Genomic DNA, 26379 nt, shown 5'->3' with positions numbered 1-26379 from the left:
TCAGACAGAGATGGATTTCTGTGGAATCAAAGCCCTTGTACTCCTTCCAGCTGGCATGAATTGACAGCCTTCCTCTTGAATGAACGTGAACTGATTCGGGACATTCCCAGTATGTGCTTGCCGAGGACAAGCTGCAACAGGCCTGAATATGTATGCAAGTGCACACAGGACTGCTCCTCCCTCCCACCCCCGTCTGGAGTCCAGAACCATTGTACACAACTTAAACCAGAGCTTCAGGTCAAAATAACGATGTCTCAGAAAACTCATCCACTCATTCCATCAGTTTGATTTGTGTTACAACCTAAAATAGCATATGTATGGAATTTAATTAAATTGTATTAAATGTGAGGCATATTGCAAATAAAAGTAAATGCATAACCAAAAAATAGTTTATATATATTTGTATAAATGTGTGTATATACAGTATGTGTACACATAAACACACAGAAATATATAAGTAAATATATATATATATATACAGTATAAATAATAATATATATATATATATATACACACACATTATGTAAAAACAAACTTTTATGTTAGATACGATTTATCGTGATTAATTGATTTAACAGCACTATATATAATATAATATAATATAATATAATATAATATAATATAATATAATATAATATAATATAATATAATATAGTGTGCATTCATTCCCAAGATACTAGGGTTGCGGATAATTTAATATCAAAAATATTCAAAATGTATCTCATTTTGCCTTAAATAAATAAATAAATAAATGTGTCAAGCACATAGGATATGGGTTTTTGACATGAATGTTTTTATTTCCAGAATCTCTAGATTTCTAGAAGACAATTAGCCTATATAATGTGCAAATACTTTTAATATGTTAATACTGACTAAAATACTATAATGTAATATAATATAGAAATAATTTTTACACAATAATGTATTATATCTTATTTTTCCTAATGAACGAATGAATGAATGTTAAACACATAGGATATTAATGTTTTTATTTTTAAAATCTCTAAAGTCTAAAGCTCTAAAGTAAAGAGGAGGAGGAGGGGCGGGTCCAGACAGCGCTGCGTCTCGCCGGATTCATGTGTGTGCTGTTCACTTTCCACAGACATGAGGGGCTGAACGTCTCTCATAATCCGGCAAAGTGACTCTAATGGGCATAAACAAACCTTTCTGTTCTTTTTGATCTGGCCATTTAACAGGTCCATCGACGCCACGTCTTTAAAAGCATAGAGACTTGCTGTCCCCAGAAAAGGAATATATTTAGAGCTGTTGTTGATTTACTAAAGATGTCTATACTGCCTTTCACGCCACCGATTGTAAAGAGACTTCTGGGCTGGAAGAAGGGCGAGCAGAACGGACAGGAGGAGAAATGGTGTGAGAAGGCAGTGAAGAGTCTGGTGAAGAAGTTGAAGAAGACAGGACAGCTGGAGGAGTTGGAGAAGGCCATCACCACCCAGAATATCAACACCAAATGCATCACTATACCGAGGTACACACTGTAGGCTGTGTTTAAAACATAGTGAGCTGCTGCCTACCTAGATGGTAGACATTCTGCCATTCTGAACGTTTCGAAAGTAAATTCCCAAAAAGGGTCTCTAGGTAGACAGCTCGCTAGTGTGTCCCCCCCAGATACTGTAACGTTACATATAACGTTGCATACAACCAAAAACTGTGCGGCTAATGCTGCTAACCAGTGAAAGCCAGCGGATATTCTCCTTTTAACAGGCTTTTCTAACACTGCTTAAATTGTTAATGCGTTGAGTACGTTAGTCATGAAGTCATCCGTTTATGACGTTTCATTTGTCAGTTAAACCATCTAACGTTCATTTTAATTACACTGAAGTGAGCGCGCCGTTAGTTGGCTAGCTTGCTAAAGCCATTATTGCTTTGCATTGTTGCTTTTCAGTGTCATATCATGTTTGACACAGTATCGAGAAAAGAAAAAGTGTTTTTGGTTAATATATTACGTTCTCTTATTTAGCCTACCAGTTTCAGTTTGCTAGCATTCATACAAGCACTTGTTAGCTAGCCAGAATTGATGACTCTGGTGAAATATTCGTTACGTTTAACCGTTGAGTTGGTTTTGAAAGCTTATATGGATGACCATAAACTTCACCCATCTATAATAACAGACAGACAGTTTAAGCGGCTGCGATAAAGTTAAATGTTCAGGCTCGTACTAGTAAATAAAATGCCAAACACCTCTGTGTGCCAAGCTAAGCTGTTATATAACAGTCTGTGATATCTGGGCCAGACTGAGGCTTTTTTTACAAATATTATTTTTGAGAGCTCGTATTCATTTACTGTTTACAGATCAAACCATAAAGAATTAGCGGTAATATTGAAGTAACGTTATTCAGAGAATAGCCTATTTAGCCAGTGGTGAGATTAAAGACTATTAAAACAAATAACTGCAACGATGTGATGGTCCTTTATGTAATTTGAATGTTATTTGGTGATTTTAATTACCTATTGTTTTGTGTATTTTAGTGTTACTCTAAAGTACATCGTCCTCTGCCTTGATAGTGTTATTAAATTTGGCAGTAAATCAGTGTACAGTGCTCTGTGCCCTAGATGGTGGTGATGGAGGAGTGTAAATCTTGTTATATCATAACCACTGTGGTAGTTCTATCCAATTGTACTCAGGACATTTTGTCATGGGTAAAAGGATTTGGAGAATTAGTATCCCTACAGATGAAAATGCAAAGCCTTTGTGGCTGTTGAGAACAGCGATATGCATATTTTTACTTGATAATATGAAGTTTTATATGGAGAGTAGGCCTACATGTCATTTTTATTCAATAATTTAGATCCATTAATAGCTAAATAAAGTTGCTAATTTCAAAAAAAAAAAAAAAAAAGCTTCACATAGGTGGCTTTTAATGTATCATTTACTTTGATAAAAAAATTATTATCAAACATGTTTCTCCTATCACTCCCTCTGTATGCCATTGGTCAGGCAAACAGATAGTCCCGCCCCAAACTCGTGCCATTGGTTGAGTCAAAGTTGTTGTCTCCACTGGTAGGTATTCTTTGATTAACATCTGTAAACCGCAGTTTTTTGGGAAATCAACCTACAAATGGCTTACTAATAGCTTTTTACTAAATGTTTATCCCAGGTTAGAGAACTAGACTTCCACATCCTCAGCCTCGTATATATAATATATATAGGCTATAATAAATAGGGCTGCTTGATTTAGGAAAATTGATAATCACTGTTATTTTGGTCAATTCTGAGAACATGGTTAAAAATGATTAGCCTACGCATTGACTTAGGACACATCATGTATTTATTGATCTGTCCTTTATTTTAAATATAATTAATATACCATAATTAAATATAGCTTAATTCAACTGAAATACAGATAAATAAATAGATAATAATTTATTTACAAAATAAATAATAATAATAATACAAAAGAATAAAAAAAATACACGTACACGTACACGCTCACATATAATATTTAGGGAGGAACGTAAGTACACCACTGCAATTGAAAGCGCAATACAATACAATAATAGTTTTTTTCTTGGTTATCTTGTTTTCATATTCATTGGAAGCCAATAGAGGTCTGTGTAAACATAAATGGTTGAGAATCAGGTCAAGACATCTCAGTGGGATTCCCCTGGTGACTAACATGGAGTTAATAAATAGAGGTGATATCAGCACGCGGCATTTGAGCCTGGGGTTACATATTTGAGCATGTAAGTGCATACCTTACCATCTGTGTCGATAAGAGCAGAGAAATCTGTATCGATTCGTATCTTATCTCATCTTCTACTTGTTTTCCATATTTATAGATCACAGATTATGGCAGATCAGCTGGAATAATCGTTTCGTTGTGCTTGCATCCCACTGGGATATGTTCTTGTTCATCTTCTTCTCATTTGGCTTCTGGTTTCCTCAGGCATCCCTCCATTCTAGCTTGGCAAAGGAATCATATCAGCACTGCCCCTTAAAGGCTTTGAGGCTTTTAGTTAATCTGTTTGATGTCTTCTAGTGTACAAATATTGATTCTCACCAATATGTCAATATTAATATTATTATTTTTCACTGCACACATTTTTGTCCGATCAAATTAGAGTTTGTTCTAGCTTAATTTTATTTTTATTAACACTTAAACAGACATTTTATTAACACATAAAAAAAGTAACATTTTGAATAAAAAAACAATTTTTTTTTCAAAGACTACTGTGTGTCTGGACAAAGATCGAGTATATCAAATCCATCAACACCCCCGAAGCTTCACAATCCTGTACCTCTTCATGTGTTAGGCAGTTTTGATGCTGTTTAATATTTGATCATGTATTACATGTGCATAAGCAATGCTTTTATCACTTGTTTCTGCTGCTTCTTTTGATCCGGAGATTCTGTATTTCTTCAGAAGATGCTTAATATCGCCTTCTACCGTGTAACAGTGAAAACATGGATTGCTGGAAAATCCCGTCAATGGTGGAGAAGTGTTGCGGCATAAATGACGAAAAATGTTGTCAATGGCGGGGAAAGAGTTAACGGTTTTCTACGCATTTACGTTGTCGCTGGCATTGAAAGTGAACTCCAGTGTCTTTTGGGATCTTTTAACTTTCCATTTACACCCATGTTGTATTTTTTTAATACAACAACAATTTTTTAAACAAATATTAGCCACAACATTTGGAATTAAACAATGCCAAAAAAATGCCAAGTCAGTGAACCTCAATTACGACAAAAGTCTTGAGACCCCAGAACTTGAAAACGTACAGGTCTTGCAAGTCACCTGTGCAAAAATTACCTGCATTTGGCTAGTGGCAGGTGTTAATTTCACCGTGATAGATGCAGAAATATATTCAATTTCATTATTGTTGTACCTCTCTTGAACTTTAGGACTTGACATGTAGTATTTGTGATCTACTCTGGTAAATTGTCACTTATGCAGCATGTGCATTGTCAGTGTCTTGAGCTACTTTAAAAAAAGTGTGTCAGGAGGATTGTGAAGTTTGAGTGCTGTGCCTGACATGAGCGCCTGTGTTGTTAAATTTTGGCACTCTACAGTTTGACCACATACATCCTGCCCCTTTTAAAGGAGCGCTTACACAGGAAATTACTGTGTATGCTTCTCTGTTGCATCTCTTCTCTGTCAAGCAAACCTCCAAACTACTGTGTCATCTCTCATGGTATTTATTTTTTTGACATCTCCTGTAAATAGTAAGCCAATACCCACAAAACACCATTCAAAACATTCACCTGGATGTGTCACACTCAAACTCAGACAGACTTTCTCTGTACTTTAAACACAGCTGAGAGTGTGTTTATTTAACACACTATGTGGCATGGTTATTCAGAGATCAAGAATGCAGTGTAAGGTCTGTGGAGGGCGTGGGTTGTTCTGGATTGTGGTTGAGTGTGAAAGGTTGGTGTTAGGCTGGTTTTAATACACTCAACAATAGTGACATACAATCTGTGAGGTCCTGATGCTCCCTAGTCCCTACTAGTGTTGCACGATGCACCGATACTTCAAAAGTATCCTGATTCTCGGAAATTAAAAACGTCACGATTCCTAAATTTTATTAGTATCGATACTTCTAAGAATGATCGCGTTCCAGATGTGTAAGGCCGGCGACATACTGGCTGCGTGGTTTGTCCGTTTTTATTTCAGCTCCCATGTTAAGAGCTAGCACACTGCCTGCGTGACACATGCGCAAGCTAGAAATAGATCCGACGCCTATTTTTCACGCGACACGCAAGCGTGTTGGAAGCGTTTCCAGGCAAAATAGAATAGGAAAAGATGTTTCTATGTCATTTTGACACGAATACATATTAATAAATGACATTTTGATGTTTGAAAGTCTAGGTTTTGACATAAATGCAGATATAAATGTAATTAAAAAAAAACAATTATCGATTTTCAAATACTGTACCTCTCAATACAGAACGAAATATTCTGTAGCCTATTTTGCCGTCAACACTGCCGACGTTGTCTTTGCTGCTATATATTTATGTATAACGAAGTATAGGCCTTCCACAACTCTCTCCCCATATGTCAAATATATCACCAATGAGGCTTATCATATGTTACCAATATTAAACATTGTTTAATATAATCGAATATTTTTATTCAAAGTTCAGAATCAAGATAAAGTTTTTACCGGTAACTCTTATGTTTCTTATGATAACTGAGATCATTTTTATTTTATTTTTTACCTTGAATGTCATTATTCTAATTTATTTTGTATATTTTGATATTTCATATTTTGTTCAAATGTTTAATCTGCTGTTCATATGTTCATTTATTAGTGTGTTATATGATTAGAATGTTGTCCCGGTTTTAAAATAAAGCACAGCAATGATATTTGAGAGTGTTTCTCATTTCTCAGGAAAAAAGTATCGAAAAAGTATCGAAATCGTAATTCTTGACTTGGTATCGGTATCGAAACAATAATTTTGGTATGGTGACAACACTAGTCCCTACACAATAGTGGCCAGCTGGGTGGCAAAGGGAAGACTGCACATGTGTGCAACAGATCAAGAGCAGGAAATCATCACCTGCTCATAGGCTTCTCTGAGGTTACGCTACTTCCTGCTCCACTCGCTTATTCAAATAGTGCACAGATATTCTGAGAGCCACTAACCAAAGTGAGACATGTTAACTGCTGAAAATGTCTTTTAATATTGTCTGAGTTTGTCTATAGTCTGTAATTCATGACTTTCTGAAACAAACTCACTGGACTATCTATCTATCTATCTATCTATCTATCTATCTATCTATCTATCTATCTATCTATCTATCTATCTATCTATCATTCTAATCTATCATTGTAGTATGTCAGTCTATTTATCGTTCTATCTGTTCGTAATATTTTTATTATAAGTTTGGATTTTTCTCATTTTCATAGCACAAATGATATGGACAAGCTTTGAAGTTTTATACTAAGTAGGGATGCACCGAAATGAAAATTATATAAATATAGATGTTTATATATATATATATATATATATATATATAGGCCTATATATATATATAAATAAATATATGTTAAATATATATGTATTTCCCTTTCGGCGCAAAAACCCAAAATGCCGTTTTTGGCCGATAATTTTCAACGCCTGAAATTTCTGTGCATCCCTAATACTATGGGATAGGGATAGAAATTGCTAACCCTAAGTGTGAACTGACAACAACAATGCAATTGTAAGTGAAATTATTAGTGTAATTTCAGATATTTCACTTTCAGATAATTTAGCATGACAGTTATGAAACACTTTCCTTAATGTCAACAGCATTAAGATTCAGTGGCAAAACTGGTTAGAGTTGAGGTCAGGTTAGGGGCAATGATGATGACTAATGGATAGTGTGACTCCACAGATGTGAATTTGTGTGAGGTAGGCCTATGTGGGACAACAAACACCGCTGCTCGAAGAGGAAGCTCTGAGGTTACTGGTGAGCCACACACTCCCCGTCTTCCCTCCTCAACTCTCTCCGGTTCCCTTTTTTTTTTTTTTTTAAACACCCAATTTATTTACCATGTTGATATCTGGTTTTAGTCATGTTGTTGTCGTGTATGACTCCAGTGTTGATTTTAGAGAGGCAGTGTGTGTACTGGAGGGGGTGGCACAGAAAGACGCCTGCTCTTGGCTTTGACAGAAGGGTGAATGAGTTCTGCTGTGTGTGACTTTCAGGTCAGTCTGGAGGTCAGTTTAACTTGAACAGAAGGAATGGAAATTGTGTGTCTGTTTTCAGCTGAGCTGTGGTTGTGACTGTGGGAGACTCCAGGACTTTGCTTTGTCTCCATTGACTGAGTCAGACAACATGATAATCTGTCTTCTCTTTGTCAGGTTGCAAACTCACAGAGGGTCTGGTCAACAGCTTGTTGTGCCTTGTCTGATGTTGCATACAAGGCATATGCAGTCGGCTGACTTATTTCTTTAAATGGTGTAGATGTTTAAAGAGCAATATTAAAGGAATAGTTCACCCAAACAGTCGTGTTGTTATTTTTCCCTTTTATACATAAAAAGATCATTTTTGAAAATAATCAGGCAGCTTCATAGTGACAGTCAGGATCCAGATATCCTTATTTAAAATCTTCCCTTCTCTAGTTCTCAACTCCACTATGGTTAAATGATGTAATTGGCATCCAACCTGATGCAATCCATTGAAAGGCTCCATATTTTAAAGCTATAGTTGAGGGCAAGATTTGCAGTGACAGTGAAATTTTACACAAAAACAGCATATTGCTTCTGAGGACTTGTGATGGTCGTGCATAGTATTTGTTGTAATTCCTAGAGCTTGATAGATGTGGTCACCTATGAGCTTTTGTTGTATGGAAAAAAACATGTGTGTGAAGATTTTTCAATTTTTCTCCTTTTGTGCTCCATGGACAAAAAAAAATACAGCATTCCATTTTGGAATGACATAAGAGTGACTAAATAATGAAAGTATTTAAAAAATTTGGCTAAACATCCCTTTAAATCCATCTTTTAGCATTAAAGATTTAAATATTTTAATTGGACGACCAATTAAATGCGGTGCACAATATTGTAATTTAGAAATTTTAAACTGAATTCATATTTTCAGAGTTTCAGAATTCATATTTTTTGTCTTAAATACATATTTTTACATTTGTTCTATAAGCAAAAATAACAAATTGATGTAAAAAAGTGGTTTATTCAGGTAATTCTGTAGAGTGTCAGTCATTTCATGTTCTCTATTTATAGTCTTCCACCATTATAAAACTCAGTCAACCACTACTTTTAAGTGCTATTGGGTTAAAGCTAAATTCACAAACATATTACGTAAAAGATGATAGACAGCACATTAAATTCTGGGGTTGATATTTTTCCTCTGTCTGGCAAATACAGACATTTCTAGTGCAGAATGCTGGCATTCACACTGCTGGTGCATAGCTGAATGAATAGGTAAACATTACATTGGAAAAGTGTGCCGACACTCGTCTCAGTGTCTGCTCTGCCACGCTGTCTTTCCCCTCCTTCTGAACTCAAGCTAGATACTTCCCTAAATTCACTCGCTCGCTTTCCCTGTTCATCTTCTGTCAGTCCTCTGAGCTTTTTAAAGAATTAGGATAATCCCGATGTAGGGTGAAAATGCATTATTGGGATGAAATTCATTAGCAATGGCTGCCATTGTGCATGCATAGACCACAATCGCATGAGGATGATTCATGCTTTTTCTGCGGCTTTCTCTTTTCACAGCCGGTGACCTCTCCCCTCTATATGAAAATAAGGCCTGATTCACTTTCCACTAAAAGGGTCTCTTGCACCATTTGAATATCCTGACTTCTGCGAAAAAATGAATGACCCGTTGCAAGGCTATTAAAAGACTCACAGGGCAAGATTTATAGGGCTTTCACTTTAATTATGTTGTTCATTGTGCAATGAAGCACATTATGTTTTAGAAACAGTGAGGTTATAACATTTTAACTGAATTGTTTTCTGCAGTTATATACTAGGGGTGCAGCAGATCGCAGTTGATCCCACGGATCTGGCCCCACGGTTCGGCACACATCAGTGAAAATGTATCATTTGCACGTGTTTTGTCTGACCAATTTACACATTCAGGCAATTTTAAACCTTTCAAGCGCAAGAAGAGGCGAAAGAGAATGCTATCCGCACACTCTCAAAGTGCGCTCACACAGAGAGGTGCGTTTTAGATGCGCGAAAAATTAATTGATTCCTCTTTCGCGTCTCCTTGCTTCGGTGGCCGAGAGAGCTCAATGCGCTGCAAATAAAGAAAACAGCTTCATCAGTTTGACAACACATGTGCTGCAAATACTCACAACGCACCGGAATACAGAAACGCGCTACAAATATTCACACAACACACCCAAATACAGAAACGCGCTGCAAATACTCACAATGCACCCAAATAAAGAAAAGCGCTGCAAATACTCACAATGCACCTAAATACAGAAATGTGCGGCAAATACTCACAATGCACTTAAATACAGAAACGCGCGGCAAATACTCACAACGCACACAGATATAGAAACGCGCTGCAAATACTCACAATGCATCCAAATACAGAAACGCGCTGCAAATACTCACAATGCATCCAAATATAGAAACGCACCGCAAATACTCACAATGCACCCAAATACAGAAACACACTGCAAATACTCACAATGCATCCAAATACAGAAACGCACCGCAAATACTCACAACGCACACAAATACAGAAACACGCTGCAATTATTCACTCAACGCACCCAACTCCAGAAATGCGCTGCAAATACTCACAACTCATATACGATCAGGATGTTAAGATAAACAAAAAACGTAGCTTTCAGGTCATTGACCACACCACTGACGAGTAGACATTGAAAAATAAGCGGTCCCAGCCAGGTTCGTCACTTGTTGGGGTCCCCTTGAAACATTTTTGTTGCGGTCTGTGCTATTTGCAGCGCGTTTCTGTATTTGGTTGAGTTGTGAACTTTTGTAGCACATGTGTTGATACTGTACATGTACTGATGAATATGTTTTCTTAATTTGCTGGTGTTTTTTCTATTTGCATTGTTTTCTTCAGTTGCAGCACATTGAGCTCTCTCGGTCACCGTACCTTGCACTTAAATAAACACACACAAAATTGTCAAAATACCCATCTCAGCAAGTGTTCTAGTAAATGCAGTCGGATGTGTCGAACGTAAACAGCGGAGAAAGAAAAAGGATGTGTATCATAATATTGGATCCGTATATTAGTTCTTAAAGTGACAGCAGCCTATAAATACCTGTTGTCACTGTTAATCAAACAACAAAAGATTTAACAAAGATGAATCTATATTTAAATTATACAGTGACCTGTGAACACTAAATTATTTTACACTTATTGCAGTTCTGTACCAGAATACTACTGTTAGACTTTACTTTATTTGTAACTTTGTTTTATTGTATTTATCTATGCTTGTAATTAGTGTGTTCTTATTATTTCTGATTGTTCAGTTGTCTTTGTAATGTTTGAACTTTATTAGTTAGGCAGTAAAGTTACATTTGCCCCCCGATCCGAAAAAAATGATCCGATCCATGACTCAAAAAACGTAATATGATCTGAACCGTCAGTTTTGTGATCCCTTGCACCACTAAAATATATAATATTTATATTATATAACAATGTTTTGTAATCCAAATAGACTGTGAATAGAAAACCAGTGAATTAATGTTAATAGTTTTGTCATTGTTTATTTTCAACTACTATAGGGATGGTAATCATAAGGAATTTAATTAATATGTTTTTAAATTCTGTTCCACTGAATAATTTCATTAATGATTCCATCGCTTTGAATTTGTGAAACCAACACGTTGAATGATGTTCGCTAACTTGGATTGGTGTTTATTCTCTTTAGCATGCAGTGTGAAGTATTTCACTCAGTTCCCTGATCATTCCAATTCAGTTTCATCAAGTATAGAAAAAATGTATACTCGCGTGTATTACGTACGTTATCGTCTAGGACAGACATCATTTTAATATAATTTTCTCCCTCTTCACGGAAAGCGATGATGTAGTCAAAACATCTGGTAGTGTGGGTTTTTCAGGAAATGCGTGTACTCCCTGCACCTCATGCTTCTCGTACAGTAAATACCTCGAATTGTGCACGTTATTTTTTGACAGACATCGATGTTGTGATATTTAAATGATGTGGATTTGAAAACGGATGGATCGTAAGGTAATGATTATTTATTTCTTAGCCGGCAAGTATTCAGTGAAGTGACTGATGGCCATTAGTGTGTTATGTCAATGCTTTTAGTTCTAGTATTCCAACCAATAGCCAGCCAAAGTTTTTGACGGACATGATAATGTGCATGAGGGGTGAGATAAGTTCATTATAACATGGGTAATTATAAAACGTGCTGGAAACTTTCAAATGCATTTTGCATAGTTCATTTGACTTATTTTAGGGAATGAGGTTTATTTTGTGGCTTAAATAAATTCCATGTTGCTCCGAGACTGACATGTTTGGCTTGTCAAAAATGTTACATTCAGCTGTTTCAAATTCATTGACCTTTGAAAATCAAGTTCATTTTATACCAAGAAAGGGTTTTTATGTTTTAATGCCTCTTAACAAATATATTTTATTTAAACCCTTGAAAATGCAAATCCTGTTGTAAATAATAGTGAAAAATCACTTTTTAAAACTGTTGTTCCATTATTACCCCTTAGCAGATTTTGACTCATGTACATATTTCTAAGTATTCCCTTTTAACTAGAATACTATTTATTACAACAAAACTCTGTTCAGAATATTTACTTTTTATAAACTGTTCATAATTACACTGATTTAGATCTCATGGGCTGCAAGTAAAACAGGATGGTTACTTGCACAGTTCTTAGTTTGAATTGGACATTAATAAATTACTCACTGAAAAACTTCAATTTAGTAATTCAGTGAGCAAGTTACTCATTAAATGAATTCAAACTAGTAATATGTGTCTTTATGTCCAATAATAATAATAAAAAAACAGCTCATAAGAGTCATTGTTTTTTTAGTCATGTTGAATGTTTAGCGTTCTGTCAGTATTAAGATGATGAATGATTATTGTGTTAACTTTCATGAGACTGGTGTTTAATTGTCTCCTGAACTGTATGTGCAGGTCTCTGGATGGCCGTCTACAGGTCTCTCACAGAAAAGGCCTCCCCCATGTGATCTACTGCCGGCTGTGGCGTTGGCCTGACCTGCAGTCCCACCATGAACTGCGTGCCGTAGACTTGTGCGAGTTTGCTTTCCACATGAAGAAGGACGAGGTGTGTGTGAACCCTTACCATTACCAACGTGTGGAGACACCAGGTAAGTCCCGAAGGTGTTTCAGTCATTGAATGACTGGTCACTTTCATAATCAGTTTTTCATATGAAACTACGTTGAGTTATTTATTGGGAATAATTCCTTTTTTTTTTTTTTTTTTTTTTTTTGTGTGTGTGTGTGTGCAGTTTTGCCTCCGGTCCTGGTTCCTCGGCATGCTGAGATCCCCACAGATTTCCCTCCGCTGGATGATTACTCCATCCCTGAGAACACCATATTCCCAGCGGGCATTGAGCCTCCGAGCAACTATATACCGGGTGACAAACATGTTTTCTGTTTTCTCTCTAAAAATCACACATTAACTTTCACCCAGACATGCCCTCAGGACTACACAACAGGCATTACTCACTCTAACACACACACACACACACACGCTGGTCCATAGCCACATCTGTTTGAGTTGATTTTGTCGTGTCTCTGTTCGTTTAAGCTGTTTTGTCTAAATCAAAGCGTTTAGTCTGGCGTCTTAATGAAGTTAGTAAAAGAGAATAAGACAAGGAGAGATCAAAGTTCTGATCTCATGACTGGTAACATCATATTGAGGCTCAAGACTATTGGTGTAAAGTGTTTCACATGACTTGAGGAAAATATATATTTTTTCCAGGCAAACCTTCTCACTATAGGACACATTTTCATTGTGGCATTTGAGTAAAGTTCTTCATAAAGCCAAGCTCATGCTACAAAGAGAGCTTTCACCCTTTCATATTTTAATTCTGCAACTAGTATTGTTGGATCCACACGATTTTGGCTTTGATACAGTTTCAGCCTCTGGTACCATGACAATCGACAATGTCGATTCATAATTAAAGGGATAGTTCACCCAAAAATTACATTTCTGTCATTAATTACTCACCCTCATGTCATTCCAAATCTGTAAGACCTTCGTTCATCTTCGGATCATCATGAGGGTGAGTAATTAATGACAGAAATATCTAACCATTTAAGGCTGTAAATAAATGGTCAACACACCACTAACTGTTGAATCTTTAAATATGTGCTCTGCAGGGAGACCAAATTATGCCTTGTATTGTATATTTGGCGTATGTGTGGTGCTTAATAACACTGTGTCTGATTTATGCTTCAGAGACCCCTCCTCCAGGCTACCTAAGTGAGGATGGGGAAACCAGTGACCACCAAATGAACCACAGCATGGACACAGGTTAGAGCCCTGGGATCACAAACAAGCAGTTGCTATTAGATACCAGAGCTGAATATATTTGTTTATAATTTTCTAATTCTATTTTTCAGGTTCCCCAAATCTTTCACCCAACCCTGTCTCTCCTGCAAACAGCAACCTAGGTAAGATCCCAGATAGTCAGAGTCATATAGATGACCAAACGTTTGTACATCTACTCCTTCTTTACTATTATTCTAACATGTGGAAAATAGTAATAGTAAAGTTGTCAAATTAATAAAATTAGTTTAGGAATTATACTTGAAACTTGAAACAAATCTTGTAGAAGCCATCTTATCCACCTTTTTCCTACGCCCCATGATGCTTTTTTATAGGTGTAACTTCCGTTAAACTGTAAACAGTCAGCGAACATTAAAAATACATTTAAAAGTGTAAAAGCATTAACAAAATTCTACAACAGACCATGAATAACCCCCGATTATTTACGCAGCACTATTATGGACGTGTTAAATAGCACTGTAGTAATATACAGTATCTCTTTATTATGTAAAATACATTGCATTAATCAAAAATGTTCATTAAAAGTGATTGATATTCAGTCATACTGATGGATAAGTGTTATGTGCAGCGCAACCGTATAATTTGAAGTTGTAGTCTTTTTGAGTGGAACTTCCCCAAACGGACGAGCCACCCATAATCTAAAACGCACTGTTTGTTGCAAAAGGCGGCAACTTTGGCTTTTACTTTGGGCACCTTTTCCCTTGGATGCGTAGTTGGTTTGTTCCATGAAAACAATCATCTCCTTCTAAAGTGTTGTTGCGATGGGAACCCCGGAGAGTCATTTCTGTAAATACTCCCACCCCACTGTGAGTCGGAGTTTAATCTGGTTGGATTATCTCTGACATATTATCTCCATAACGTTGGTGTGCCTGCCTGGTCCTGTGTGAGGTGATTAGTGAAAACGGAAGTCTGCTTCAGTAAGCCCATGAGAAAACACTAGGACGAGTCACTGCCGGTAAAACAGATGAGTGACATCACCAGCATCCTCTACTATCTTCATTTAGCAAGGCTACAATTGTTAACAATAGCAAGGCATGAAAAAAAGAGACAACGTTTTTTTTATATATATATATTATATTATTTATACCCATTAGCGGTTTGGATCATTTGGCCATATAAAAATTGGATTTGTGCATATATTTTCAAAATCAGCTAGTTGAGGTGGTTCTCTGAATAACTAGTCATATTAAGAAGAGTGATGTAATGGTGTTAGAATAGGAATGGGCGTCAGTTTGGTTTGAAATGTGCTGGGGACAGAGACGCATTCGGAAGTGCATTTTCAGAAGTGCTGGGCGCATTCATTTTTTTTTCTCTTTCGTGCAGGTTATGTTTTGAAAGACGATGTCCTGTAGCTCAGGCACGGCCCCACTTTTCAACAGGCCCACCCAAAAAAAATTTTTTTTTTTTTACTATATTCTAATTTTGTCAATAATTATAAAAAAAAATTAAAATCGCCAATAAGCTCATAATTTGTGCTAAAATAGTGTTTAGTTTTAAAAACCATTTTAAATAGCTGGTTATATTTTGATGTTTCTGCGCAAGTTCAGCAGACAGTGAGGTTCGGGTTTGTTCCGATCAGAGCTCGTGAGTGGAGAGCGCATTTCTGAATATTCCGCTCCGCTCGTTCATTCCGCAGGGTTGCTCGCTCAACCCAGATGTCCTGTTGCCTGGTTCGAAAATATGTGGAATAAGGGCTGCTTCCAACTAAAAGTTTTTTTCCTAGTCGACTAGTAGGCTAGTTGTTCATTTAAGTCATTCGTGGACAAATCGACCCTTTATATTAATTGAATTACTTATATAGCCTGCCCTACAGGATAATGAGCTTACATAATATAGCCGCACTCAAGCGCACGACCGCACGCATAAAGCTTGCCACAAAGAACCGGTAAAAGTAATGATTATGACTGCGTCTAAATGTGTCTAAATACGCTGTGAATGTGAATGTGCATTATACGCTGAGTTTCGGTTCATTTATGAGACGAACTCCAGTTCACTCGCCGGCACCTCCATGTCGTGATTCTGCTATATTTACTTCTTATTTATTAAATCCAGGCAATTGGTTCATGAAACATTGATTAAAATGAAGATATAATTAATACAAAACGAAATTCACTTTAAAGAAAGGCAGCTGTTCTGTTTGAGGTCTCTGTGAAAGTTTTAAAGCAGTCTTTTAGTGCCGCTTTCAGAGCGCTCACGTCCGTAACCGAGAACTGACATGTTGTTTATTCCCTCATAAATGCGAACACGGAAAATAAAATAAAATGAATATTATGATGTTTTTTTGTTGGGTCAGACAATGATTACCAAATTTCTCTCTCATATTGCTCCTCACAACCACTGAAAACGGTAAAAAAAAATCGAACCAAAAGTCAAATTAATATGGACGGAAGTTAAAAGTGGTGGGTACAAAATGACTCATGACGAAATCTGGGGGGTACGCGTCCCCTCCGTCCCCCCCAAAATCGACGCCTATGAGCATAGGGTCATGGTTTCAGACGCCAGTCAGATACATTTCTGAAGGATTTATTCTACCTTTCAAAAATACGCTTTTGAAAGAAGTCTGATGCTCTCTAAAGCTGCATTTATTTAATCAAATTCAGGAAGAACAGTTATATTGCTAAATTTGATCAAATTGAAAATAACAGTTTTCAAGTGTTTTAGTACACTTTAAAATGTGGGCTAATTTATTCCTGTGATGTCAAAGCTGAATTTTTAGCAGTCGTTTCTCCAGACTTCAGTGTCACATGACATGATCCTTCAAAATGTGTTGATTTGCTGCTCAAGAAACATTTATTATTATTAATATTTTCATTATTATCAGTGTTGAAAACAGCCGCATAATGTTTTTGTTATTGAAACCATAATAACATTTTTTGCCACGATATACTTTTTTAGGATTATTTGATGAATAGAAGGTTCAAAAGACCAGCATTTATTTGGAATAGAAATGTTTTGAATTATTATAAATGTCTTTACTGTCACGTTTAATCAATTTAATGTGTCCTTGATGAATAAAAGTATAATTTAAAAAAAAAACGTAATATATCCTATACATATCAATGTAGATACAGTAAATAGGATAAATAGCTAGTTATTTAAATGATTGAAAAATGATTTAAATATTGAATTTTAAAAATGAATATAGATATATTTACAAAGCTAACAGTCAAGCCATCCCTGAATGGAGTCTTGTGTATAATAGTTAGGGAACCCTGTGTCCCAGGCTTTGCCTCTCAGCTGTGCAAAAGGAAACCTCATATAAAAGAAGCCTTTGTTTCTGTCCTCTCAGTCAGCCCAGGATAATGTAATAATAATAATATCCTGTCGCTGGGTTGTTCTACCTCTGCAGTGAGACACCAGGAGGGCCCTGTAATAAAAATAACAAATAACCAATTCCACATGAGCAGCCTGCTGTTTTCAAAGGGCCACATTCTGTCAACAGTGTGATCACTACACACTGAACCCAAAGCCCAGTGCCTTTCCTGTTGTTTCACACTTTGTTCTGCACTTGTTTTGTTTCTCTGATCCTCTCTCATGCCCATATATTTGTGTTTTTTAGATCTGCAGCCGGTAACATATTGCGAATCCGCATTTTGGTGCTCGATTTCCTACTACGAGCTGAACCAGCGCGTGGGCGAGACCTTCCACGCCTCGCAACCGTCTCTGACCGTGGATGGCTTTACGGACCCATCGAACGCAGAGCGCTTCTGCCTGGGCCTGCTGTCCAACGTCAACCGCAACGCAGCCGTGGAGCTGACTCGCAGACACATCGGTACATTTATTAAAAAAATACTGGGATTAGAGATTCTGAAATGAACCAAATTTGCTTTTGCTCATAAACTTCATGACCTTTCCCCAGGCCGAGGCGTGCGTTTGTATTACATCGGCGGTGAGGTGTTTGCCGAGTGTCTGAGCGACAGTGCTATTTTCGTCCAGAGTCCCAACTGTAACCAGCGGTATGGCTGGCACCCCGCCACAGTGTGTAAGATTCCTCCAGGTGAGTCAGTCCTGTACGCTGTGATTGGATGAATGCGCAGCTGTGTATATATACATCCTATGAGTCACTCAGGCATGTTCTAGTTTCAGACTTCCTCATTATGTTTCATAGAAGCACTCAAGCGTACATACTTGTGTGTGTTTTTTGCTTCCTCTCAGGCTGTAATCTGAAGATCTTCAATAATCAGGAATTTGCAGCTCTATTGGCCCAATCAGTGAATCAGGGATTCGAGGCCGTGTACCAGCTAACCCGCATGTGCACCATTCGCATGAGTTTTGTCAAAGGCTGGGGGGCGGAATACAGGTACACACAGACACACAGACACACACACACACACACACACACACACACAAATTATATATACTCTACCGTTCAAAAGTTTGGAGTCAATATGTTTTTTATAGAAATAAAAGCTTTTATTCTGATTTATCATTAAATTCATCAAAATGACAGTGAAGATATTTTAAATATTACCTAACCTTAATTACAAAAGATTTCTACTTCAAATAAATGCTTGTTCTCTAAAAGCTTCTAAACTCTCTATTCATCCAAAAATCCTGAAAGAAATGTTATCATGGTTTCCACAAAATATATTAAGCAGCACATTATATATTAAGTTTCAACATTTATAATAGGAAATGTTTCTTGAGTGAGAAATCTGCATATTAGAATGATTTCTGAAAGATCATGTGACTTTGAAGACTGGAGTAATGATGCTGAAAATAAATCTTTGCAGTCACAGGAATAAACTCTATTTGAAAATGTATTAAAATATTTTTTTTTTGGTGTGTTTTTGATATTATTTTATATTTTGTGTATGTGTGTATGAATTAAAATGTAATTTGCATATGCAAATGTAGAACCGGCTTAGAGATTTTCTGAATCTGTTCATATCTGCATCACTTTTTAAAAATTGCTCTGTACACGTAAATGCTGAATAAAAAAAATAAACACACACACAAATGGCATTTAATCACTTTATTTCTGTGACAGTAGCACACAAAAAGCTAATGGTTGCCCTTGATTATGTAAAACGGCTATTCCGAGCTGCTCTGTAGTGTGTTAAAAATGCTTGGCAGGCTTGGAAGCACATTACTGACCCAGATTCTCCTTCCTGCAGGAGGCAGACGGTGACCAGCACCCCCTGCTGGATAGAGCTGCATCTCAACGGCCCCCTGCAATGGCTGGACAAGGTGCTCACTCAGATGGGCTCTCCAAACCTCCGCTGCTCAAGCGTGTCATAGGACGAACCCTCAGCCCATAACCATTTAATGACATCCAGGACCCACCCTCAATTGCTGCTTAATGCCAAGCAAACAAACAGCGCAAAATCAAGGACGGGGCCGAAAACACCCGCTGGACTCCTCAGTTTCACTTTATCAATTACAGATCCCAGTGTTTTGCTGTGGGCAAAAATGGACACGTACAGTTGAAGCACTTTGAACTATGACACTCATGGAACACGGATTATATTTCCTCAGTGCGACGAGTTTAAAATGAGGCGTTTTCCTCATTGTGAATTTAAATGTGATAATGAAATTATGATTCTGTCATTTTTTGTTTTTATCAAGAAGTGTATCACGCATTTAATTTGATCTTAAGGTATTCGAATCATGGGCTCATAATATGATTGCTCAAAATCATAAATGTCCTGCGTGGTAGACATTTCTGGCGACTTAGTGCAGAACTAGACAAGAGAAGAGTGTTTTGTTTCCACCACCTTCAGTGAAGGGGTCTTGTGTGAATTGTTACAGTATGTCTTTGTCTAGTTGTTTGTGTGTAGTTGTGCTCAAGTAAATTGCACTGCACTGGACAGGACAATGCAATGTAATTGCGATTGCTGTCTGTCTCAAACGCACACGGTCGACCAGGTTATACTTCTGCGTAAAAATGATATAAAGTTACTTTGCCTCGATTATGAATAGCACTTGTTTTTACAACCCAATGACGCCGCGAACAAGAAAATAGTATTGGAAATTTGTCAACGACAAATGCTAATAGTGCCATCTTTCTTGAACTTGATGGTTACCATTTGAATTTTGCTCAGCAAAGACATTTTTGTAAAAAGTTATTTTTGCATAATAAACCGAATGGAGATCGCGAAAGTTTATTTTTACCGCTGCCCTAGAGTATTGTAATTAAGATTGTGTAGTAAAGTATTTATCACTCAGATCTGCAGGTCATCACTGTCATATTATACATGGATTTGAAGAAAACATAAGCAAAATTTGGGGGTAAAAATGTTAGCAAGATTTCAATGGTCCATTGTATGGAAGGCTTGGGATAAAAACGTCTGATAAATGTAAATGTATGAAGCACTGCTCACACAGAAGTCACTTTCACGGGCGAATCCATGTGACCAACTGGAACCTGTAGGGAAATCTTTCGTAAATTCCCAATCGTGTGGATTTCATATCAAAATGACTGGATTTTGCATGCAAAAATTTGCCAAACAGTGGTAAATGTGATGCATCACATTTCTCTTTCAAACATTCACTTGATTTCATTGTCCTTTCATCGATTCTCTTCTGTGTATGATTGGTGTGTGAAAGAGATGTGTTTAGACTCAGGACTGTCAATCCATTAAACTGATTTTTGAGCTCATGAAGTCATCTAACAAATAACAGCATTTCATATCTCTACATACTACATTATTTTACAGTGATTTTTGAGAGGGTAAAAAAAAATTGGCTTGTTTTTTTTTTTCCAGAGAAAAAAAATGGAGGGCAAGTACTGCTGGCAGCTCTTGGAAAGCTATTATTTTTACATAAAGATTGATTTCACAAGAGAATAGTGTAAACGGCTAGATTTTTATGTGTACACTTTGCTTTTTAGGTTATTTAATCCCTGAATTTGTTAGTATTGACATTTAACATCCAACTCGATGCGTGGTCAGAAATCAGCAGTCCGTAAGCGTTTCTCAAGGAATAAGCACTGAATCATTGCTCGTGAAAATCCTGACAATCTTTGCCTTGATTTTGAAAATCAAACGGATATCTCATGGAACAACTGATGCTTGTGTTTAATTCCCCTAAGCTGTGTCTTTTGCTCTGAATCTTGCCGGCTCTTCATCTGTGACTAACAGGGCCAAAGCACACAATGGACTGGCGATATTATTTAGATTTGTCATTATTGCTGGAATATTGCTTGTCTCCTGTTTCTTTTCTTTGCACTCTTGATTTGGAAGCAAATACAACATTCTTTGTCTAATAATTTGTCTAGTTAATTCATTCATATTCTTAAACTGGTGCTTAATTCTTGTTTTCCCTGAATTTCCCCTTTGCTTTTCTGTAACGTACACTCACGAAGACTTCGCTTTTCTTGCATTCACTGTTAAATTGACTTTTATGTACGTTTTAATAATAAAATGTTTTAAGAGCATCAGTTTTTGCACTGCCTTTGTTTTATTTCACGTTAAATCTATTTCTAAACAAAACAAAAGAACATCTAAATTGATTCGACAGATGATTCTTTTAATTGATGAAGAGCTAATGACATGCTCAAGCATAGTCCGTAATTGTGACTTGTATCAAGGAAAAATAAGTTTAAAAACAATCCATTTTTGTCAGCTCATCTGTCATATGATTTACAACTCTTGACAGAACCATGGGCTTCATCCTTGTATGTGGCTTGCACTGAAACCGCCAGAGAGCGTAACAATCTTTCCCCCCTGCAACCCATTCGATGGCTCTGCGATTACAATGTTTAAAGCCAAAAGCCCATAATGACTCTGTACTGCCTGATTGAGGTGTTGGAAGTTCATATTATAGTAACAGCAGAAAATCTCAGTTGCTGTTTTTGCTCGCTGGTTGCATGTTCCTCATGCCGGATCTTGGTTTCTCGGGCGGGACAGGACAGGGCTGGGCTGGGCTGAGCAGATTTGGGATGATGGGGTTCGAAGGGTTGGATGAGTATCAACAGTGGAAGCTGGTTGAGAGTAACTCGGGCATTAACTCTCCTCCCCTGATGACAGGCCCTCAATCTCATCCTGGTCTCCACCAATAGCCATCCAGAATGCTTTAGCAACCTGATTGAGGGTAAATCTACTGTTAGTTCAAGTTTTGGATTTGAAAAAGTATTCACATTAGTGTTAATTACAGAATACTACCTTCTCTGCATGCACTTTCCTCTGTTCATGTGGCAACGAAGAGGCCTTGTCTAAAAGAAATTTAAGAATAGTGAATACTATTTGTAAAAAAAACACACACATACATACACATACATATACATATACATATATATATATATATATATATATATATATAGACCCTTTCCAATATATTTGAATATCATGGAAAAGTTTATTTATTTCCATAATTCCATTCAAAACGTTAAACTTCCATAGATTATAGATTCAGGGCCCACAACTTAAACGATTTCAAGTATTTAGTTGTTTATTTGTACATAATTTGGGCTTCCAGCTCATAAAACCCACGAAAACAGGATTTCAAAAAATTTGAATATTACATGAAATCACACAGTAATTACACAGTGATACCATGGTCACTGAACCAGGTTTTGGTTCTTTTGGCAGTGTGGGCAGGTGCAAATCCTGCTGGAAAATGAAGTCAGCATCTCCATAAAGCTTGTCTGCTGAAGGAAGCATGAAGTGCTCTGAAAATGTCCTGGTAAACGGCTGCGTTGAGTGGACAGCACAGTGGACCAACACCAGCCGATGACCAACACAGACTGTGGAAACTTCACACTGGACTTCAAGCATCTTGGATTGTGTGCCTCTCCATTCTTCCTCCAGACTCTGGGACCTTGGTTTCCAAATGAGATGCAAAATTTGCTCTCGTCAGAAAAGAGGACTTTGGTCCACTGTGCTTTATTAAATCCAGAGTCAACGCAGCCGTCTACCAGGACATTTTCAGAGCACTTCATGCTTCCTTCATTTTCCAGCAGGATTTGCACCTGCCCACACTGCCAAAAGAACCAAAACCTGGTTCAGTGACCATGGTATCACTGTGTAACTAATTACTGTGTGATTTCATGTAATATTCTAATTTTTTATGAGCTGGAAGCCCAAATTATGTACAAATAAACAACTAAATACTTGAAATGGTTTAAGTTGTTTAACGTTTTGAATGGAATTATGGAAATAAATAAACTTTTCCATGATATTCTAATTTTGTATAGGGTCTGTACTCTGTATATATAATTTGAGATCAGCAAGTTATTTTTTTAAAAGAAATTAATACTTTTATTTAGCAAGGACAAATTCAATTGAATAAAAAATTACAACATTGACAATAATAATAATTTTTAAAAATTATTCTTAAGCAGCAAATCAGACTAGAGTAATGGCCAGCTTTACCATTTACAGGAGTATTATATTGCTAATAATTGCAGCTTTGGTGAGTATAAAAGACTTCTTTAAAAATCTTACTGATCCCAAACTTTTGAACAGTAGTGTATAAATAAGTCCTTTTAACCTTTCATCTCTTTCAATTTTGTAAAGAGTCGTTCAAAATTCTCCACATCTGCATCCCCAGCTGTTAGATTAGCCAACTCTTGGATATCTATGTCAATCATGGGATCTGTGACAGATTGGCAAATAGTTAATTAAACACTGAACAGAAGTACATTCAAATATATATATAAAAATAGCTTGTTCCATTTGTACTTTTTATGGTATTTTACCATTAATTTACCTCCAAAATGACTATAAATATAAAAAGTACATACCAACTACTGTGTCCACTGCATTATTCTGGTTATTCTCTGCTCTCTGGCTCTCAGTGCCTTCATCTGTACTGTTGGATGGGGAATGAGAGGACTAATAACAGGGGGAAAAAACAGCCTGTTACAACGAGATGACCTCAAAGCGATAGTTCACCCAAAAATGAACATGCTGTCATCATTTACTCACCCTCAAGTTTTTCCAAACCTGTATGAATTTCTTTCTTCTGCTGAAAAGAAGATATTTTGAATAATGTTGGTAACCAAACAGTTGATGGACACCATTGACATCAATTGGATGAAAAAAAGAAAAGAAAAAAAACTATGGAAATCAATGGGGTCCATCAACTGTCTGGTTACTGACATTCTTTAAAATAATATCTTCTTTTGTGTTCAGCAGAAGAAAGAAACTCTGAGGAAACAACTTGAGGGTGAGTAAATGATGACAGCATGTTCATTTTTGGGCGAAATATCCCATTTAAGACTCTAACATACCCAGACAAAGCTGAATAATGTTCATCTACATATTTTAAATAGTAGAAAGTGAGAAAAGACTAACCAGTGTCTCTTGACTGGGCCGTGGGTTGTTGTGATGAGAGGCCACCAGGCTGCTCATTAGCCCAAATCCCTGATTATGTACTGAGGGGAATAAATGATGATCAAAAGACAAGTTAATTAACATCTCTTAGAATGAATCTGTGAATATGGTTTGCTGTAGATGAATAATGTGAACTGCTTTATAGCAATACATTCTGTTACTTTCCTGTTATTACTGTGAAGCTGCTTTAAAATAAATAGTATAAAATGCAATAACAATAAAGGTGACTTGACATTGTACATTTTGCATTAGGGCAGTACAATCTCACCATCTTTCATCTCGACACTGGACCACACGTTGGCATTGAGGGCCTGCAGGATTCTTTTTATTCCTGTGGACTCTGGGAAGTCATCTACGGGAGACGCAAAGTAAAAAAAAAAGACTGTGAACAAAAGCATTTTTGTGCATAATCATGACTTCACTATGTCTTCTCTCTCACCATCTTCATCGGGTAGATCTTCAGGGTTGAGCTCTACTAATTCAAATGCGTGAGCCAGACACCATTGCTGGGCTTCCTGTCTGCTAACACCTGCAACGGTATATTCACACCAAACTTAGCAAAAAAAAAAAAACGTAATGAACAATGAAAGATACCAAACACACTCACCGCTGTCACACACATGGTCACACACTAGGATCAGCACTTCTGGAGCCAGTTCCTCCACTACTGATAACCAGGAGTTGACATTGTTAAGGGCGTCTTTCTGAAATACACAAAGAGGTGAATCATGGGCACATGCATAAAATGGCGAAATTGTCAAATACGTCTAATTGTCCATCACTCACAGTTTTGCTGTCAAAATAAACGATGAATGCTTGCATAGACCGGGCGACCTCTGCATTCATGTCGAATTTACTTGAAACAACACATAGACTGACATTTGCTGTGTAGTATTTGTTGTTAATTGTCCATGGAAACCAAGAAACTCTTTCCTCTATTTTGGCAGCTTGTGGCAGTGATTCTGAGCCCAGTATCTCTGGAATAAATACAGACAAAATTGTTATTGACCAAGTGTGTATTTGACATGAATTTAAAAAACACTGGCAGTGAAAACAACCACTAAAATAAGCTATAAGTAAAAAAAATGAAGCCCAACACTGCCGCCTGCTGGACAAAAACAAAAAAACACTGGATATAAAGAATCACTACTTTTTTTTTATGTACTAAAAGTAAGCGCTAACTTATAGATAGATAGATAGATAGATAGATAGATAATTATTATTAGACTAAATAATATAAACATCACTGACAAGAATACACCTTAATCACCCAATTTTACAGGATTTCATACATGCACAGTGTGAACATATATTATGTTTGTGTCATGCTATATATTGCACACGTATTATGTAGTGTATCACTGTATGAAGAATATTAGCAAATACCAGAAATTATTCACACATATTGTCCCGTTATATCACGTTGTATCAATACTCTAAGAACAAGGTATTTGTAGAAAACCAATATGACAGACAAACGTGTAAAGAAAGAAATTTGACTTTAATGAAACACTGCATGTTACATGAAACGAGCAAAGAGCCAGATGTAGATTTGTAAGATGACAGTTGGGTAATCTCTACAAAAAATACCGCTTTATACTATAGTTACACAATACATTAATGCACAGTACATTTTATGCAATTGATAATCACATAGTTATTATCGCGTTTGCAATTAGAGACACTACGATGGATGTTTCTTGTTGACAGCTAACGTTAGCATAGCTGCAAGGCTAACGACTCTAGGATACATTTCCCCCTTGTACTCACGTCTAATGAGCTCCTCTTCTTTAAAGCTGGAATCACAACTTGTGACTAAGATAGACGGCAGAGCAGGTACTTCATCTACTTGATCATCTGCCATTTTATGCGTGTAGACACTAAAAAACAGCTCCAAATGAAAGTTAGCACGTTAGCAACAGCTGTCAACCTCCTCCAGGAAACCTTTCACCTCTAACCTCAACTTACTTCCGTGTCTGCGCGTGTCGTGTGTGGAATAGAAAATCTAAAGTTTACTTTTATAGTTATAGCAAAGCGGCTTTTCAGTGAATAGGTTTAGAAATAGCGTAAGTCAGTCGGTGATACATACTACTTAATAATGAAATGATAATAATAAAAAATTATTA

The 26379-nt window shown here is 36.8% G+C and overlaps 2 protein-coding genes across 2 annotated transcripts; one reads left to right on the top strand and one right to left on the bottom strand.

Annotated features, from left to right (window-relative positions):
- Nucleotides 1-1050: 1050 nt before the first annotated feature.
- smad3b (SMAD family member 3b) lies at nt 1051-21354 on the top strand. The gene is made up of 9 exons (XM_084409315.1): nt 1051-1486; nt 12575-12768; nt 12910-13038; nt 13866-13940; nt 14030-14080; nt 17536-17748; nt 17836-17973; nt 18132-18276; nt 19094-21354. The coding sequence occupies exons 1-9, from the start codon at nt 1284-1286 to the stop codon at nt 19215-19217; spliced, it is 1272 nt and encodes a 423-aa protein (XP_084265441.1). The 5' UTR covers nt 1051-1283; the 3' UTR covers nt 19218-21354.
- A 71-nt stretch (nt 21355-21425) lies between these two features.
- Nucleotides 21426-26246, bottom strand: aagab (alpha and gamma adaptin binding protein). The gene is made up of 10 exons (XM_084409316.1): nt 26024-26246; nt 25040-25230; nt 24861-24957; nt 24693-24782; nt 24522-24605; nt 24215-24294; nt 23662-23752; nt 23409-23513; nt 22082-22131; nt 21426-22000 (listed from the first exon to the last, which is right to left on the bottom strand). Exons 1-10 carry the CDS (start codon nt 26115-26117, stop codon nt 21923-21925), a joined length of 960 nt encoding a protein of 319 aa, XP_084265442.1. The 5' UTR covers nt 26118-26246; the 3' UTR covers nt 21426-21922.
- Nucleotides 26247-26379: the final 133 nt, after the last annotated feature.

This window comes from Rutilus rutilus (assembly GCF_951802725.1).
Source record: "Rutilus rutilus genome assembly, chromosome: 5".
Taxonomy (NCBI): domain Eukaryota; kingdom Metazoa; phylum Chordata; class Actinopteri; order Cypriniformes; family Leuciscidae; genus Rutilus; species Rutilus rutilus.
Note: the sequence above shows the minus strand (reverse complement) of the source record. Positions and strands in the feature narration are given on the sequence as shown.